This window comes from Dromiciops gliroides, chromosome 1 (genome assembly GCF_019393635.1).
Source record: "Dromiciops gliroides isolate mDroGli1 chromosome 1, mDroGli1.pri, whole genome shotgun sequence".
Lineage (NCBI taxonomy): Eukaryota > Metazoa > Chordata > Mammalia > Microbiotheria > Microbiotheriidae > Dromiciops > Dromiciops gliroides.
Window position 1 is genome coordinate 54127343 of NC_057861.1, and position 19237 is coordinate 54146579.

General features: G+C 41.3%; 1 protein-coding gene across 1 annotated transcript in view; it reads left to right on the top strand.

Annotated features, from left to right (window-relative positions):
* Positions 1-19237, top strand: part of DOT1L (DOT1 like histone lysine methyltransferase) — a 118563-nt gene that overhangs the window by 43318 nt on the left and 56008 nt on the right. The window contains 3 exon segments of the mRNA XM_043980640.1: positions 1535-1763; positions 7435-7529; positions 8996-9058. Coding sequence (XP_043836575.1) covers positions 1535-1763; positions 7435-7529; positions 8996-9058 — 387 coding nt within the window.

Here is a 19237-nt window from a genome sequence, read left to right on the forward strand (position 1 = left end):
GAGAAGGGGGGGCATAGAAGAGATACTGTAAAAAGGAGAGGTGTTGAATTTGTAGGGTAAAGTGAACAGTTGGGGGTTGACAGTGGTTTTGGGATGGAGGCATTTAATTAACAATTACTTGTTGGGTGAAAGATAATTAGTATAATTTGATGCTTCTAGGACATCTGTTTTGAAATGTCCAGTAGACTTATTGGTGTGATAAGTAGTAGTTCAGAGAGACTAGGGCTAGATATACAGATCTGTGAATCATATGCATAGAGGTGATAATTGAGCTGATGAAATTAACAGGTAGAGGAAAAAGAAAAGGGAGCCTCAGGATACACAGGAATTTTTTGTCCTAGATTGTGCCAATACTCCCATCATGAAATACTTGACATTACTTATAGTAGTAGAGCAGGTGAATTTTAAAGTTGATATAATTAAGAACCAGTTAGGAAAATAGATCTGAAATGGGTGTGTGTGGAAGGCAAGTGGGGAGAGGTTAGGAAAGGAAGTAACTTAATTTGGGGGGGGATAATTTGAGAAATCCAGTATATCATTCAATGTCTCAGAAATTGCATTTATTATTGAATTCATAACCTAGTAACTAGTCATCTGCATGTTCTCTTTTTTTAAAAGCTTGTCTTATGCTTAAATAAAAGCTTTGAAAGACTAGCCTAAGCATGGCATTTGGTACTATATTAGTAAAAAAAAATCATCATGAGTGGGCAGTAGGATTTCACCCTTGAGAAATCTGAAATGTGGATAGATTAACTGATGTGATTAGAATCATTGTGGTACAATGGAAAAAATAGCGACCTTGGAGTTCAATGCGGCTTTGAATTCAAGTTCTTACTCATTTTCATGGCCTCTTTTTCCTTTTTTACATTGTTTCTGAGTCACCTTAGAGTCCTACTTCTTATCATCTTATTTTGTTTGGAATAGAAGATGATATTTCACATTGGAGAGGATGCTGGATTAGGAGTGAGATGCCCTGTGTGGGTGGTTTCACTGCTGCCACTGACATATGAAGGACCTTGGACATACTACTTAACCCCACTGAGCCTCAGTTCTTTGTCTTTAAAATAAGTGTGCATTGGACTTCAAGACCTCCAAGGTTCCTTTCTTGGTTAGTTGGGGGCAGTGGATAGATAAGATTCTGTGGCCCACAAGCCATTGAGTAAATGGGACTTTTTGAAGGATTTAAAGCCATTTCTGACTGATTCTGCTATAGTTTTTTTTGTTGTTGTTTGTTTTTTTGTGAAGCAACTCAGCTAGTAAGTGTTAAGTGTCTGAGGCTGGATTTGAACTCAGGTCCTCCTGACTCCAGGGCTGGTGCTCTAGCTACTGTGCCACCTCGCTGCCCCTACTGTTGTAGTTTTTTTACAACTAAAAATTGAGAGAGGCTCTTTCATGTATCCCATTCTAGGGATATTTTAAGTGTCCAACTTTTACCTTTAGGAAAAAGGATTTGAATGTGAATTATTACTTATGACTTGACCCAATTTTTTTGTCATTGTTTTTCTACTATTCCTTTCCCTCCAATTCCTTTTAGTGGAAAGGAACAACCCAGCCCATGAAATTGAACACTCGGCCATCCAATGGGCTTCTTCGACATATCTTGCAGCAAGTATATAACCACTCAGTCACAGATCCAGAGAAACTCAACAACTATGAGCCCTTTTCTCCAGAGGTGTATGGAGAAACTTCATTCGACTTAGTTGCCCAAATGATTGATGAGATTAAAATGACCGAGGATGATTTGTTTGTTGATTTGGGCAGTGGTGAGTATGTATTATTAAATGTTTGGTGATTCCATGTTATCCAAAAAATGTGGAATGTGACAGACTAATTATGCCCAGGGGATAAGTTTCATGGACTAGTAAAGCATAATGGAAGTCCTAGGATGCTAGTGGGAGCAGCACACTAAGCTGACCACAGCCGTGACCCAGACGGCCACCCTGATGGCCACAGAAACTGAGGGTGGGGCCTGAGGGCTAAAAAGGAAGTTACACTGGAGAAAGTCTTGGTTCCTCAACAAACATGCCCCACATATTGTGCCAAGTGTTGGGAATACAAAGTCTTCTTGGTGTTATTGGATGTTCACTTACTTCCTTGCTAACAACCCTAACTTTTGGACCTTTATCTAGGATTCCTTTTCCTTGTTCTAAAACAAGAACTTTTTAGAACAGCTGAAGTTTTGAACCCCCTGAGATTTGATCTAAAAGAATCTGGGGCAAGGGTAGGGCGTGCATCTCTAGTAATGGTCTTTGAGCAAAAGGCAGATCTATCCCTACATAGAGATTTGCTTTTCCTTTATATGCATGTTAGGATAGAGCAAGTCTAGATGGCTATAACTATCATTGCAAATAAAGGCAGCGCTTTTAATGGAATTTATTTAGTAGTGGAGAGATTAGTTTTATTTTTCCTTGGACCCTTCTTGTTAAGTCTTTTTTCAGTTATCTGGTACCCCACTATGCATGTAACCTGGTGTGCGACATAATCCTGTGAAAAGGTATCTTAAAATACTAGCAATGAAGATACTTTTACCATTTCATTCTTCCAAATGACACTTTTTAAAGCCCTAACCCCCCAGCTGTTTGCATTTTTTTCAGGCAGTGAAATGGCTAGCCCATTCCCAATTCATTTCCTTTCTTGAGATAGATTTTTTTTATGCACATCTCCTGGCTGGATCATAGGAATATATTTCTAATTTGACAGTATAGATCAGTAATATTCAGTGTACTAAACTTTTACTTTAATATTATTATTATTTCATAGAAATGTAAATTGAAATATCTGCGTATTTGTAGGAGATAAGCCCTTATTTGGTGGCAATATTGCCTTTGGTTGGGCATGTCAAGTAATAAATACGATGATGATTACTAGGATTGTAGGGTCAGAGTTCCAAAGAACTCAAGAAATTTAGCCCACTTCCCCATCCTGACCCTGCAATTACAAATGAGGAAACTGAGGCCCACAGGAGTTGACTTGCCTGAGGTCAGGTTCTAACTCCACTTCTAGTGTTCTTTTTCTTGCTCTTTCCTGACTCATTATAGTGCTTCGTTAATTCCTGTTAATTCCCCATCTTCCCCACTATGCACCCTCTCTTGATTGGCTTAGGCTTACAGATGGGCCATCCCAGTTCAGTCTCCCTCATTTTACAAATGAGGCAACTGAGGCTCAGAGATGTTAAATGACTCGCTTATGTTTGTGCAGGCTAAGAAGCGTCAGAGGGGTTATCCCAGTTCTTCCAGCCTGTTAATTACTGTTGCTTTGCATATCTTGGGACCACTGAGTGTGATGGAGCAAAAAACGAACACGCTGACTATATTTGTATATATTCTTTGTTTTCTATTTAGAGGCTTCTTCACACGTGGCTCTCTGAAGTCATGACTGTTTACTCTCTCACCTTTCCTTTATAGTCGTATACATTTTATAGGTTTTGCTCACTTTGCTGGATTGTTCTTGGTGTTGATATTTAATGATTTTTATTTTGGTAAAGCCCAAGTTTTGGGATTAGGTGAGGAGTCGGAGGCTGAGTTTATGCTACTTGGGATTTAGGGGAATAAAATGAAGATAAGACAGTACAAATATAGTGACCATGTAACTGCAGCGGTTACACGCCTGAGATGCGGGTTGGATACGCACTGGATGGTGTTACCTTTGATTGGCAGGACAATAACTTGAATTTATTTCATGCACATGTACAGGGATGATTCCTTGCTCCACAATCATGGTCATTTCTGGGGTGGCACATTGCAGCTATTATAGACCATAGTCAAGAACTGAAAAGGAAAGGTCATCTAAAACCAGTCTAATTTAAGAGAAGTTCTAGGTAGGCGGAATGAAGTTTAACAGAGAACACTGGAAAACTTTGGACACTTTTAGAGCTGTCAGAGAATTATAGATCTCTAAGGGACCCCAGAACTCATGTAGTCCATTCTCTTCATTTTAACACCCCTTCCCTCCAATTTTCCTTTGAACTTGTTGTCTTTCTGTAGAGTAATTCTTCCAGAGTTGTTGAGGCTCGGATAGAGATCATTTAGTCCCATTTGATAGATGGAAAAATTGAAATTCTGATTAGGAGGTCTTATCCAAAGTCCCAGAGGTGGTTATTGGCAGGGCTAGGACTAGACTGAGTCTAAGGCTTTGCCTTAGCAACAGTATTTACACAGTAATTTTAGCTAACTGCTTTTCTGTCTGTTGTGTATGTAGAGCAGTTTCTGTGCCTATTTTATTAATGCTATTCAATGCATTAGTGCGTTTGCAAGAAGTAAAATCTTAGGAGAAAATACTAAAATAGTTCAGTCTGCCATCACACTCTGGCACATACTGTCTAAAAGGGAATATAATTATAGTGCTACGGAGAGGATTATTTCAAAAAAGATTTTGGCTTGTGAGCATAAGGAGAAGTTTGGCATGAATTCTTTTAGAATATTCTTGATGTGATTCAGATAAGATGTGTGAGGAGCAGCCAAATTTTGCCTTTGACCCAATAATTTTTTTTAATGAACTGATAACATATGGGTCATAAAACCTCAGTAACATTGCATATTGAAGCCATTAACAAATATTTCAGCTTTCTAATATATTTTGATCTGATGCATGGCACTTTTTTTCCTCTGCTTCATTTAAAAACTCTACCCAATCTCAATCTGAATGGGTTTCAGACCTGATTCTGATTGATAATTAATAGTCAACTTGAACATAATTCAGGTCTTGTATGCTGACATTAACTTTTGTTTATTTCAACAACATGAAATATTTTCATAGTATTTAAGTTTTTGGGGGACCTTTTAGGAACTGAAAATCACCAGCTTTGTCTTTCAACCTTATGGTGAGGCCTATGTGGTATTTGCTTCTGTATATACATACGTATATAATTAAAATTTCAACATTTAGATTTTTATCACCTACATTTCCCACTGTACCTTCACTTCATCTTCTTTCTAGTGTACCATTCCTTTATAATAAAGAATTTTAAAAAGAGGAAGAAAATAACCAGGAAAGTGAACACCAAAAAGCTTGTTGTAGATCAGAAAAGTTTTATACATTATCAGAAAGCCATGATCCTCAATCTCTTCAAATTACTTGAATTGGGGATGGATCCTTCTCCTGGCTCTTCTTGGGTGCCATTTGAATTTCTCAGCATTGTTGTTTCTACATATTTTATGGTCATTCTATAGAATTTTTTCTTGGCTCTGCTTACTTCTGCATCTGTTCATGTGAAACTTCTCATGCTTCTTTGTATTCATCATCCTTTTTTTTTTTTTTAGTGAGGCAATTGGGGTTAAGTGACTTTCCCAGGGTCACACAGCTAGTAAGTGTTAAGTGTATGAGGCCAGATTTGAACTCAGGTACTCCTGACTCCAGGGCCGGTGCTCTATCCACTACGCCATCTAGCTGCCCCATATCCATTATTTCTTACAGCACACTAATCTTCCATTACTCTCTTGCACCATAATTTGTTTAGCTATCCCCCAGCATTTATTTTATTTACTTTTATTTACCACAAAGTATAGGTTTAAAAAAAATTCTTTTTTTTTTCTTTTTGCATTGCCTGAGCATATACATGGTTTCCAGTTCTTTGCTGCCCTGACAAATGCTGCTTTATAGACAATTTGGTGCATCTTCATGTAAGCAGTCCCTTTGGGATGTATACCTCACAGTGGAGTCTCTGGGGATGAACACTTCTCTCACCCTTTGTAGCATATTCACAAATTGCTTCCCAGTTGTTTGGACCAACTCAGTTTCAGACTATTCACTAGTTTGCCTTTCTTTGTAGTTTATTCAACATTGTCATCCCATCTTTTGTCATCTTTACCAGTTCAGTTTTGTGTGTGAGGTGAACCATAGGGTTATTTTAATTTGTGTTCTCCTTACTAGTAATTTGGAGGGTTCTTTCATGTAAATGATCGTGTTTATTCTTATCCTTTGACCTCTCCCTTTTTGGGGAATGAATTTCTATCAGTGGTCTACCTGTCTTTTTTATAGGATGGGGACTGTTCAATTGTTCTTCTTTGTGGACCCAGATTTGTCATCCAGTTTGTTAGCAAGCCTTCCCAGGTTGTTTCCTCTCCTGTTTTGATAAGTGTAGCATCTATATATCATTTGGTTAAAATTATAGGGATTTTACTCATTGTATCATTACTGTATGGAACTTCCTGAGGGATAATCTCCTCTGAAAGTAGTTTACTATGTTCTTTGCAATTTACAACCTCAGGGAGTGGTCTGGGGCCTTCTGAGGTTAAATGATTTGCCTAGACCCCCATATGTGTCTTCATATCTTCATGCCATGCTTCCTGATTTAGGTTTAGAATTTTCCACCCTCAGTTGATTACTTCTACTGTTTATCCTATTTGCATTACTTCTGTTTATGCAAAAGCTTTTCAGTATCATGAAAAAAAAAATGGGCTTTTTTTTTTCCTTTGGTAACTGCCTTTCTTCCTTGTTGAATAATTCATGCCATTCACATGGTGTGGTCTCTCTCTTCTCTCCCCCCTCCCCCCCCCCCCCTTTTTGTCTCTCTTTTGCTTTTTTAATGTTGTGATCTTTCATGGTTTGGTCACCATTTTGAATGTATAATGAAATATGGACTAGACCCTAGCTTCTTAAACTGATCGAAAAATAACCCATATGGGGTTACATAATTGAATGTGGGGTTTGTGAAAAATTTGGCAACAGTAAAAGGTTATATATACCTATTTTATATACCTGCATACCTGTGGTCACACAAAATTCTCGGGTAAAAAGGGGTCGAGGTAGAAAACAATTTTAAGAAGTCCTGGCTTAGTCTATGGGTCCAGGCCTCTTCTCTGCCTGCCCCATCTCTGCCTGAGTTGTTTCCAGCTCTCCCCATAAGAAGCTCTTGTTAAATAGGGAATTGATGTTTTATATTTATCTGACACTTAAGGTACAGTTGTTTCTGATCCTTGATGATTTCTGTTGAATAATATCTCTTGAAGTCTGGAAGTGCTCTTCCTGCATTTCTCATTAATCTAGATCTATTTTTCCTTCAATTGAAATTAATTTTGTCTAGCTCTGTGGAGTATACATTTACTATTTTGGTGTAGCAAGTCACTTGTCTGTGAATTAACTTGAATATTGATGTTTTTATTATATTGACACATCCTAGTCATGGACACTGAACATTCTTTCAGTTAAGTTATTCTTTATTTAAGGAATGTTTTGAATAGTACCTATCCCTATATGGAGTGTACTATGTTGGGTTGACTCATTTCAAAATCAGTGGAAATATACCTTTAGTATTAATCAGATTCCTTTACCAGTCACAGTTTCTGCTAAATATCTTTTCAGCTCCCACAGGGTTCAGATTGATTATAATGTTTTTTTATTGTTTTCCCCTTTCTGATAAGCTATAAAAATTGTGGAGGGTCTCCTCTGAACTTCCCAATGGAAGTTGTTGTAACTAATCTTTCTCTCTCTCTGAAGGAGTGGGGCAGGTGGTTTTGCAAGTTGCTGCAGCCACAAACTGCAAACATCATTATGGTGTGGAGAAAGCAGACATCCCAGCGAAGTATGCTGAGGTGAGAAAAATTCCTTCTGTGTTGGAAATCTGTGATGGACTTAACTGTATTTTTTTTTGCTGTGGGGTGATACAGCAAGTTGTTGTTCCCAGATCTGCTTGTTAGAGAATTGCCCTGAATTTAATCTCTTTGTTCTCCTGGTGGCCAGTGTAAGTGGGCAAACAAGGCAAACCAAGACGGTTGGACTAGCTCTTAGAATTCTCATTCTGGGGCACTGAGATGGCTCAGACGATAGATTACTAGGCATGGAGTCAGGAAGGCCAGCTGTGTGACTTTGGACCATAGATTTCTTGTCCTTGAGTGTACTCTAAGGACTGAGTTGTGAAGTCCTTTGGGGGCTGTCCTAGTGTATAAAAAGAAGAAAGATTCAAACCATTTTGTTTAAGAACTCTTCCTAAAAGGTTTGTTGGGGCAGCAGATCCAAAGTTCTGAGATAAAAGGATGGTTTTCTAGGTTCAGTCAATGCTTACATGTGCAAGACACATGGTTTATCAACAGCAAGATGTAGCGGATAGAGAAGAGATCTTGATTCATGTCTTGCCATGTAAAGCCTAACATGGCCTGCTTCGTGACCTTGAACAAGTTAATGATCCTCTCAGTGCCGTCAGTTATTAATTTTAAGATATAGTCCGCAGAGACAGGTCACTTTGAGTAGGGGTTCCAAGAAGCAGAGGTGAAGAGAGAGAGCACAGCTAGTGACAGAAGATAGGAGGGGTACATGAGGAATAACAAGGAAGAGGGAGGGGGAAGATAGGCTAGAGCCAGCTTGTAAAGCAGTTTAAATGCCAGCAGATCGGATGGGATTGAGTGGGGATGAGCAAGAGTCAAGGACGCCCTGCAGGGTGTGAGACACGATAGAACAATTTCTTGAATAAATCTGGGAGGAGGAAGAGGTTGTCTGTAGTGTTGTGCGTCAGAGAAGTAAAGGACAGCAAGGTCCAAGAAGAGGCTGGGAATAAAGAGTGATCCTGCACAGGAGGTAAGAGGGTGGAGGCACCAACTAGTGTCAGAGTCTGTTCCAGGTGCTCGGGGGGATACAGTTGTGGAAACAGTGCTGCAGGCCTCTAGGAGCTTAGTCTTTGCACACATAGATGAAATGCATTGTGTGGGAGGTAGAGATTTCTTATTATACTGTCTTTGTTGTCATAGCCTTGAGAGATTCAGCTTCTGATTGGAGAGGACTGTGTGTGTGTGTGTGTGTCTGTGGGGGGGGGGATTGGTCATAATAGAGACTTGCTACTGAGTATATTTTTAACCCCTTTCTCATCTTGACCAACAGTCCTTTGTTATGGCAAAGCATTGAAACGTGGAAAGAATCAATCTTAGTCTTATCCTTTTTAATGGGGAGGGCGAGATTGTGGGTAAAAAAGGGCAAGTTTTGTAAAATATTCATTGGGGTTGCTTCTTTGCCTAATTTACCTGGGAATGCAGTATTTTATCCTGAACTGTTTCTTTTCCTCTTTTAGACAATGGACAGAGAATTTAGAAAATGGATGAAATGGTATGGGAAGAAACATGCAGAATACACAGTAAGTTACCATACTGATTTGGAAGGTTTGGTTTTTGGTTGTTTGGGGATCTTTTTTTTTGGTGGCAGGGGACACAGTAAACTTGAATTCTTATCCTTTTATGTTTTTCTGAGGGGGGTTCAAATTAAATTTTAAAAAAATGTTTGATTTTTAAAATGTTAATTAATAAATTCCTTGTTTTTATATTACTTTACATTTCTTGTCAGTTGGTCAGTTAGCATTTTTAAAATATAACTGCTATGTACCTTGCAGTGTACTAAGCATTAGGCCTGCAAAGAATGGCAAAAGACATTTCCTGCCCACAATCAGACATTTCTAAGCAGATAGGTGTCAAAAGCTGTGTACAAGATAAGTAGGAAATAGTGGAGAGAAGGCACTAGAATTAAAAGGAAATGGGAAGTCTTCCCATAGAATTGGGCCTTGAAGGACACAGAGATGAAGAGGGAGAGCGTTGTAGTTGTGGGGGATAGCCAGAGAAAATGGCCAGAACTGAGTGATTCATGGAATAGCCGTGAGCCAGTGTCTTAGATCAAAGAGCACATAAAGCATTGGGATTTCTGGATTGGGGAGTACTGGAAAGGTAGGAAAAGGCTAGGCTATGAAGGGCTTTGAATTCCCAAACACCATTTTGTACTTGATCCTAAAGGCAATAAGGAGCCATTAAAGTATATTGAATAGGATAATGAGAGGACTGGTACTTTAGATTGGCAGCCGAATGATGGATAGAATGGAGTGGGGAGAGACTTGAGACAAGCAGACCCTACCTACCTACCTACCCACATGTTGTTGGAGTAATCCAGGTATGAAGCGATGAGGACCAGCCCTACGGTAGTGGCGCAGTGCACAAGGGGAGAAGGTGAAATTGACAGGCCTTGTGGCAATAGCTTGGGCATGGGGTAGGGGGCAGAAGTGAGCGAGAGCCAGGTTGTGAGCCTGGGGGAATGGGAGGATGGGGGTGTCCTGGAGAAAAACAGGGAAGTGTGGGATGAGGGGACGGTTTCAATGGAAAGATAATGAGCTGAGTTTAAGGAGTGTATTGGATATTCAGTTTGAGATGTCTAAAAGGTGGTGAGAGAGAGAGAGAGAGAGAGAGAGAGAGAGAGAGAGAGAGAGAAAGGGGAGAAAGGGAGAAAAAACAAAGGCTAGAGTATGGATGACAGAGGGGACAAGTCTGGTGGAGGAGTTGGATGGGACAGTGGGACTGCTTGTGCAGGTGGAGGGGTTAGCCTTGGGGAGGAATAAAGCCACCTCCTTATATGGGAGAGGGATGAAGGAGGTGACGGTAGCAGAAGAGGCATCACCAGGGTTTTCAGGTGAGAAGTACAGGGCGTGATAAGACCTGGAAGAGACTCCGTGGAGAGCAGGAGAGTGAGTCGATAGGGCAGGTATAGTAGGATCGCCTAAGGAGCAAAACTTCTCTCCCAGTCTATGCTCCCCTTGTCGTCTTCTAGTCCTACTCTTTGGAGCTCTCCTGAGCAAATCATCAAATATAACACATTAAGTGTTCTCCCTTCCTTAGAGACAAGACTACCACAGAGAAGGGGCAGTACAAATTCTGTTTACATTAACCGTAACCATAATGAGCTCTCAGTGACAATTATCCCAAGAATGAGTCAGGGGAATTTTGTACTATATATTTCCTTCCATTTCTCTCTCTGCCTTCCAGACCATAATTGACTCTTTATCCACACTGTGCCCTCAGCTCTCTCACAGGCCATCACCATTGCTCTTTCCTCTCTCCTCTCTCCACCCTCTGGTGAACCAGTTCAACTCCACAATACAGAGTCATAGGCAGTGAGCAGGTTAAAGAACTTAGTGGTTTGTGTGTTTTGAGGGAGGCAGTATGTTAGAGGAGATTAAATTGTGAGCCATGTAGCGAAAGCTTTGAGGAAGCGGGGCCTTTGGGGAGTGTTGTAGCAGTCTGCAGACTTTATGAGGATTTTGATTATGTGGAAGATGTGCATTGTATGGACCTCCCAGAAATTGTTTCCTGAGTGATGGAAATGGGAATAGAACTTTGAAGTGGTAATGGAGAGCAAGGAGTGTTTCAGTGAAGTGAAGGGAATGAGTGGAGGTGTAGCTGGTATTAGAAAGAGTGGCTGGCCAGGAAGCCTGCATCATCAAGGCGGGAACCTGGTTTTAGTGATTTCACACTGTATCCCTCCCTCCAGCCATCCCTTACAATTAATTTCATTCATTCATTTTGCAGGGCAATGAGGGTTAAGTGACTCGTCCAGGGTCACACTAGCTAGTATGTGTCAAGTGTTTGAGGCCGGATTTGAACTCAGGTCCTCCTGAATCCAAGTGGCACCAGTGCTTTATCCACTGTGCCATCTAGCTGCCCCTCTGCCTCTAATTTTAAAAGGGAATAAAACCCTTAAAATAAGCTGTGATTGAAATAATATCACATTGGTTCCACAGTGAAAACCATGATGACCAGGTAGAGGGTTTTCTTTATTTCCAATTGTCCTATGGCTCTGGAGGGTGTTTACAAAAACCATAGATAGATAAGCAGGTAGGATTTCCATTGTTCAGACTGCCAGCTCCTGTGGAGAGGACAAGTGTCCAAGCAGTGGCAAGTATATCTTGTTCTTCCTGAAGTGTCCACTTAAGTCCTTGTGGTTTTTCAGTATCACCCAGTAGGTAGCATAGCCCTTCCTAAGGAAATGCTTCGGACATAGAAACAAATGTACTTGAAAGTTCTGTCATATACTTACTATATGCTTTTCCTTTGAAAGTGAGGGCGAGCTGGGTGGCACAGTCCCTTGAGTGGAGAGTTCCTGACTTCAAATCTGGCCTCACATCTACTAGCTATATTGTCCTGGGCAAGTCACTTAACCCATTTTGCCTTAGTTTCCTCATTTGTAAAATGAACTGGAGAATGAAATGGCAAACCACTCCAGTATCTTGCCAGGAAAGCCCCAAATAAGGTCATGACTGAACCAACCCAACAATTTCCTTGAGGAGTGCACCACCTTCTGGTTTGCTGCAGTATAGTCTGGTCTTGACACCTGTTCCAAAAGCTTGTGGGCATTCCATCCTTCCTGAGCTAACCTTGAGGAAGGAGAAAGATAAAGACTAGAGGGTGTCTTCCTGTCCATGATTTGTGCTACCTAGGTAGAATTTTCTGAATTTGATCCTGCTGGTTCTCTAGTAAATGTTTTTCATTTTGTTGGAGATGTTTTAAATTGTAGTTCTTCATTGTTTCAAAGTAAAATAATGTTCAGACATCTACAGACATCTATTATAGGGGGCAGCTAGATGGTTCAGTGGATAAAGCATTGGCCCTGGATTCAGGAGGACCTGAGTTCAAAATCGGCCTCAGACACTTGACACTAGCTTTGTGACCCTGGGCAAGTCACTTAACCCTCATTGCCCCACAAAAAACCAAACAAACAGACATCTATTACAAAGATTCTGTAATTGTCTGGTTGAAAGTATTTTTGTGTCTTGAGGCAGTGGGGAGGAACTCCTATGGTAAGTTATGATAAGGTTGGGGTAGCCAGGTAGAAGTGCCAGATAACACACTTCAAATTTAGGGTTCTTTCTCATATTCCTGTCTTAATTCCACACAAATCTAGCCAATTCCCAGCTCCTCAAAATCAGGATTTACATCATTGGTCTACCTGCATGACTTTTCAAGTTAATTCAGTTTCTCTAATCCTCAATTTAATCATCTTTAAAAGAAGGTCATGGATTAGATTTTTGTTGGGCCCTCCCCATGTGGGGCTTTCTTGGCAAAGATAATGAAGTGGTTTGCCATTTCCTCCAATTGGTTAAGGAAAGCAGAGGTTAAGTGACTTGCCCAAGATCACTTGGGCTAGGGAGAGTCTGAGACTGGTTTTGAGCTCAAGTCTTCTGACTACAGGACTGGTGTTCTATCCAATGGATCATCTAGCTGTCTCCAATTGACTAGATTACCTGTAAGCTTTAAAAATTTTGGATATTATGGCAACTTTTTTGGAATTGTTGAGGGACACATGCTATCTCTGTTTTGTTAGGTCCCCATTTATTCTGAGCATTGTGGTAAATGCTGGGGGTGTGATGGTAATTCTTCCAAAAGGACTTGATGATCTAATGTGCATTCAGTCCCAATGGTTATTATTTAGATTCTACATGTTCTGCCTCTTTTTTCAATGGTCAGGTACCTTTTAAAAGCTACTTATACATAGGAGGAAAAAGAAGGGGGTGGATCGCAGTGTTCTCAAAGCAGTTTGAGTTAGGGGACTATTTGAGTATAAGTAATTACAGCCTTTCTTTGGGAATTTGTGTTCAGTTACCAAATCCAGCTTAAAATTTGAGTATTGCAATTAACACAGACAGATGGTATTTCATAGTCTCTCAGCTGTAGACAGCGTCTTAGGCCACATCCTTAACGTTTCTAGGGCAATTCTTTGGTAACCCACTAAAGTGTTTATTTAGGGTGTTTATTGGAAGCTCACGCTATAGCCCATGCTTCTTGCCTATCTACATAGTAGTAACCTCTAAGCCTGCCAACATTAGAGCTATGTGCATGTACAGCTAGATACTAAACAAGCTATACTGGATAAATAGGAAATAACAGACACTATAATTAGTATCTTTGGGGAACGCTTCCTGTGGGAGTAGGATTTTTGTTTTTCCATTTGTTTTGTTGTGTCTGACTCCTTCTGACCGTGTTTGGGGTTTTCTTGGCAAAGATACTGGTGTGCTTTGCTATTCCCTTCTCCAGCTCATTTTATAGATGAGGAAACTGAGGCAAACAGCATGAAGTGACTTGCCCATGGTCACAGAGCTTATGTTTGTTTTGGTTTTTTTTGTTTGTTTTTTGCAGGGCAATGAGGGTTAAGTGACTTGCCCAGGGTCACACAGCTAGTAAGTGTCAAGTGTCTGAGGCCGGATTTGAACTCAGGTCCTCCTGAATCCAGGGCCGGTGCTTTACCACTGCGCTATCTAGCTGCCCCCACAGAGCTTATGTTTAATAAATGCTTTTTAAAAAAAACTATATCTTTATTATTAGTAACTGTCAAATGAAATTAACATTTCCTTTAATTATGAATGAAGGTAACAAACATATCTCTCTCTCTTTTTTTTTTGTGGGACAATGAGGGTTAAGTGACTTGTCCAAGGTCACACAGCTAGTAAGTGTCAAGTGTCTGAGGCTGGATTTTAACTTGGGTCCTCCTGACTCCAGGACTGACACTCTATCCACTGCACTGCCTAGCTGTACTGAATTTTAGTTGGGATTTAATTTAAAGGAAGTCAATGAGGCCCGCAGAGTAGAGGAGGGAGTGCATTGGACAGGCATGGAAAATTTGAGAGAGTGCCTGGAACCAAGAGATGGCAGGTCTTGTTTGTGGAAAGCCAGGAGGCCATTGTCACTGGAGTAAAGTGTGCGTGTCAGGAGAGGTGTGAGATGGGGATAGGTTCTAAAGGGCTTCCCAAAAAAGCATTTTGAATATGATCTTGGGAGGCAATAGAGAGACACTGGATTCTACCAAGTGGGTCCGACAAGATTAGATCAGGACAATCACTCCAATAGCTGAGAGTGTTGAGGCACGGAGACCCACCTGAAGGCTATTACAGTAATCTAGACACGAGGTGGTGAGGCTCTGCACTGGAGTCACTAATAGTCCTGGAGGAAAGAACTGGGGGCATATTTCAGAAGTGCCGGAGGTATAATCAACAGGGTTTTGCAACAGCCTGGATATGGGGGGGGGGGGAGATACAGAGGAGTCCAGGAGGACTGGGATAGTGTTTGTCCTCTGTCGTAATGATGGCGAGGAGTGGGAGAGAATGGGAAGGGGATTGAACAGGGAAGATCAGGAGTTTAGTTTAGGATAACCTCTGCACATCCAGTTTGAGATGTCTGAATGGCCATTGGATACATTCTGTGAGGCCTCAGGGGAGAATTTGAAGCAGCAGAGACAGACTTGAGGGTTGTCATCTTGGTATTTAAATCCAGAGGGGCTGAAAGAGAATAGAGACAGAACCCTGACGGATGGGCACCTATGCTTTTATCTTGGGTATTATCTTGAGCATCTAGCAAATGAGGCCGAGAAGGAGCGGTCACAGAAGTGGAAGGAGAACCAGGTGAGCCAAGAGGGTATCGAAGAGAGTGATGCACAGTGTCCGAGGCTGCAGAGTGGTTGGAGAGGATGAGGACTGAGAAAAAGGCCATGGGATTGGTTACTTTGGAAGAAGCATTTTCGTTGGAATGAAGATGTCAGAAGCCAGAGTAGTTACAATAGTGAGAGGAGAAAAAGTGTAAGCATGTATTCTCAGGGTTCAGTTATTTTCTTTCATGTCTTACTCTTTGACCCCATTTGGGGTTTTCTTGGCAATGATACTGGTTGTGTTTTGCCTTTTCCAGCTCATTTACATATGGGGAAACTGAGGCTAACAAGTTTGACTTATCCGAGGCCAAACAGTAGTAAGTGTCTGAGGCCAGATTTGAACCCAGGAAGATGAATCTTCTGACTCCAGGACCTGCCCCACCAGCTGAAGCGTGTGTTATATATGACCTGGGCAGAAGTCTGCCATCATCCTGTAGGGGGTAGAAAGATCAAGTGAGGCTTTTCTGAGAGTGGAGGAGACATGGGCTTATTCATAGGCAGTAGGAAATTAGCCATTAGACAGGGAGTGATTAAAGACAAGTGAAAGAATGGGGATGACGGGGCAATTTTTTGGAGGAGATGGGATGGATTGCTTGAACAACTAGAGGAGTTAACATTGGTAAGGTCATTTTATAATGTGTGAGAGGCAGGGATGAAGGAGAACATCACTGAAGGCATCCAAGGGCTAGATGAGGAAGAGAGCTTAGGGAAAGGCCATCTCTCTCTCTCTCTCTCTCTCTCTCTCTCTCTCTCTCTCTCTCTCTCTCCTCCCCCCCCCTTTTTTTTTTCCCCCCCGCTTTTTCTAAATTGGGAAGCCAGGTCCTCATCTGAGAGAGGGCATACAATAGGAAGTTTGAGATGGGGTGACAAGGTTTGGGAGAAGTGCTCTGAAGGGTAGGAGAGTGAGTTGGTAAAGGATTGCCTGGCAGTGGTGAGGATCCAATTGAGGTGGTATAAATTTGTAGTGGATCCAGTCAGAAGAAGAGTTGTATTGTTTTATCCATCTTTGTTCAGAAGCATATAATGTAGTACAAAGGTGATAGTGATCCAAGGCAGAGACATTTTTTTTTTTTGACTGGCTTTTATAGCCATATGATAAGGGGCCTGGGGATTTCAGAGAGGAGTCCAGATAGTGGAGTGGAGGGAGGACAAGCCTGTGAGAAAATTGACAGGGCAGATAGCCTCTCCTGACCCCATCCCCTGCCCTGTGCAGCTGTCAGTACCACCTCTCAAACTTGTGGTTTGGGGTTGTTTTTCCTTGTCTGCAGGGAAGAAGAGGGCAGGCTTTGGACTCTTTAGGGAAACCCTCTGGTTTCCTTGTAGTTCCACTCAGACCTGGTAAGAATGGGAGCGGTATATTGACCCAAACCCATTCTCCTGTCCTCCCAGCAACTCTGTATGGTGTGGCTGGCCGCCTTCCTTCTGGAGTGTTCTTTGGAAGGGATTCTACATACAATCAACAAATCAGGCTGTTGTACACTATGCTCCACTGGGGCAGCTGGGTGGCATCGTCGATAGTGCACCAGGCCTGGATTCAGTAAAACGTTAATTCAAAACTTGCCTCAGCCACCAGCAGTGTGACCCTGGTGGAGTCACTTAGCCTCTGTTTACTTCAGTTTCCTTATCTGTTAAATGGGTATAATAATAACACTTAAATAAGCACTTAAATCCCTTAGCCCAGGACCTGGTACACATGGTAAGCACCATGTTAACTCTCATCATTTTCTTTATAATCCATGGGATGAGTAAAGGTGTTTCTGGACTGCTGATCCTGGCCTGTCCTCTGGGATGATCTTGATGAATAGATTTATTTTCTGTTATCAAAGAATCAGTGTGGAATGATTTCTATTTAGTGGCCTCAATCTGAGGCCCTCTGATGTGATGATTAGAGTACCAGGTTTAGAATTTAGGAGATCTTTGTTTTAATGCTGTGAGTTGGGTTAATTTAAAAACACATATAAAACATTTTAAAATTCATTTTTATTTAAGAAGGATTTATTGTGTGCCAGGAACTGTTAGGCCCTGGGGTTATAAAGACCACGAAAGTTTCTGCTCTTAACAGACTTAGGTGGCAGAGTGAATGGAGCCCTAGATCAGGAATCAAGAAGATCTGAATTTAAATGTGGCCTTAGATAATCACTAGCTGTGTGACCCTGGGCAAGTCATCTTCACCTCTGCCTGCCTTAGTTTCCTTATGGGGGGGGAAGGGGGGAGTGATATTCAGACTATATCCAACGTATGAGGGCCAAAATTTGATATACGGAGAGTTATTTGGGTGACTTGCCTTAATATTGGCGCACGAGCAGCACAAGGCCTGCCTCCAAAAGGGGAGGTCCTTCAAAAGCTGCCTTGGGGGGGCTACCTTTCTGAGATCAGTAGCATAAGTAGCCTCAGGGTGGGCCAGGTGTGGCCCTCCCAAATGAGTTAGCTAAAAACAGGAATATTAATCTTTTACCACAAAGGTTTTTAGGATACAAAGTGCTATTTATAAAAATATAAATATAAAATTTTTCACAAACCTCAAAGCATTGTATAAATGTTGGCTACTATTGGACACAGTGATTTGTTGTAGGACATGCCTCCCTGGGAAGCATTGGACACAGGATGATAATAAGTCATGACATTTGTAGCTATAATTGGAGGGCCTTAGTCCTCACCCTCTGAGTTTGTTTTCCAAAACATCCAGTACTAGTGACTGCTTGCCAGGGAGACCAGAGTGACCTTTTCCTTGCTGTAAAAAATGGATTAAGCGGGGCAGCAGCTAGGTGGCACAGTGGATAAAGCACTGGCCCTGGATTCAGGAGGGCCTGAGCTCAAATCTGGCCTCAGACACTTGACACTTACTAGTTGTATGACCTTGGGCAAATCACTTAACCTTTATTGGGGGGTTGGGGAGATCAGACCAGAAATGGATTAAGGAGTTTTAGGGGCAGCTATATGGCGCAGTGGGTAGAGTACCGGCCCTGGATTCAGGAGGACCTGAGTTTAAATCTGGCCTAGGACACTTGACACTTACTAGCTGGGCAAGTCACTTAACCCCAATTGCCTCACACACACCAAAAAAAAAAAAAGTTTTGCTGGTCAGGTCAAATGTGGTATTTGGTCCTTGGGTTGAAATCCTTGAATCACAACTTCTTAGGTAGCTACAAGGTGGTATAAAAGCACATCATGTTGTAGAAGAGAGAACAGCTGGATTTTTAAGTCTCTAGATTGGCACTTATTTTTTAAGAGTTTTCCTTTTCCCATGCTTGTGCAGACTGTTTTCCAAATCTGGTACCTGACATTAAGCTTCTATTGGCCTCTCTCTGTCTCTGTGGTCACCTTTGAGAGGTGAGCATTTGTCGCGAAAAAATTAAGTCCGACAGAAGAACGAAAATAACAAAGTTTCCAGGCTGAAGCAAATAGGTTTATTGAGAGAGGGCCAGTCCCTCAACAAAACCGGTCATCCAGGCGTTGGACCTGAAAGACCCAGAATCACAAAATTCATGGTTTATATACCCTTCCAAACACTTCTAAAATTAGAACATATTCTTAGGAAATATCAGCATTATGATGACAATAGGGTGGGTCATTGTTAGGCCACTGGTCAGCAGCGTGAACTCTTATAGCAGTATTGCTGACCACCACCAGATCCTGCGATGTTACCTAATGCAGCTATCACACGATCAGCAACACCATGTTCATTGGGAAATATGGGAAAAGACCTTAACCTTAACCTTATGCAATCTATATGAATCACAATTTTTTTAGTTAATATATATTGATTATTATCTTAATCAAATCACTAAAAACTATAGTAAATCTCTTATAACTAAGGGATGGGGAAAATCTCACTCACACATTGGCATGGCAAACCTGCTGGTAATCTCACAATTACCCCAGCATTTATAACGGCATAACGAGGGTATTAGAAGGAAGCTGTATTAATGCGGAGGACATCCATTTTGTTTATTAAAATGAGCATTTACCACTTACTTTTAGACCCTGTATCCGTTGCTTAGAATATTTTCTGTTTAATGGTTAAGCATTTCCTGGTTGGAAATACATGGTGTTTCTCCTGGCAACTGTGAATTCAAATTTACAG